This window comes from Penaeus monodon, chromosome 31 (genome assembly GCF_015228065.2).
Source record: "Penaeus monodon isolate SGIC_2016 chromosome 31, NSTDA_Pmon_1, whole genome shotgun sequence".
Lineage (NCBI taxonomy): Eukaryota > Metazoa > Arthropoda > Malacostraca > Decapoda > Penaeidae > Penaeus > Penaeus monodon.
In genome coordinates this window covers 11,321,525-11,321,914 of record NC_051416.1, presented here as the reverse complement: position 1 = coordinate 11,321,914, position 390 = coordinate 11,321,525, and the positions used below count along the sequence as shown (strand labels likewise).

At 39.2% G+C, this 390-nt stretch overlaps 1 protein-coding gene across 1 annotated transcript in view; it reads left to right on the top strand.

The window, feature by feature from the left end:
• The window catches only part of LOC119592889 (cyclin-G-associated kinase-like), a gene marked incomplete in the record, with an annotated part of 28,823 nt that overhangs the window by 19,464 nt on the left and 8,969 nt on the right, over positions 1-390 (top strand). Inside the window, 1 exon segment of the mRNA XM_037941782.1 lies at positions 59-216. Within this exon segment, the coding sequence (XP_037797710.1) occupies positions 59-216 (158 nt within the window).

Below are 390 nucleotides of genomic sequence, written 5' to 3'. Positions count from 1 at the left end.
ATTATTCTAACTGGCATCCCCCCAGATTACTTACTCAGACAAATTGCTTTTGTCACAGATTATTATTCCAATCAACATCCATCTCGTGGGTGACGTGTGTATCTATGTGTACCATGCCCGAAGAATGATGGGGAAGGTGATGGGTGTCAAGGTGGCCCAGCTGCAGTTCCATACTGGTTTCATTCCTGAGGAAGATACCTCCATTAGATACAGTCTGTGAGTTGATGAAGGATGAATTTTTCCTTTTCCCTTTTCCTTTTCTTAGTGAGTTGTGCCGCTTTGTTTTCTGTATTGGTTTTATTTCAACTGTTGTTTTTTAAAAAAGTGCAGTCTGTGAGGTGGTAAGTGGTTAATTTTCCTTCTATACCTTTTTTTTTCTTGAATTTTGAG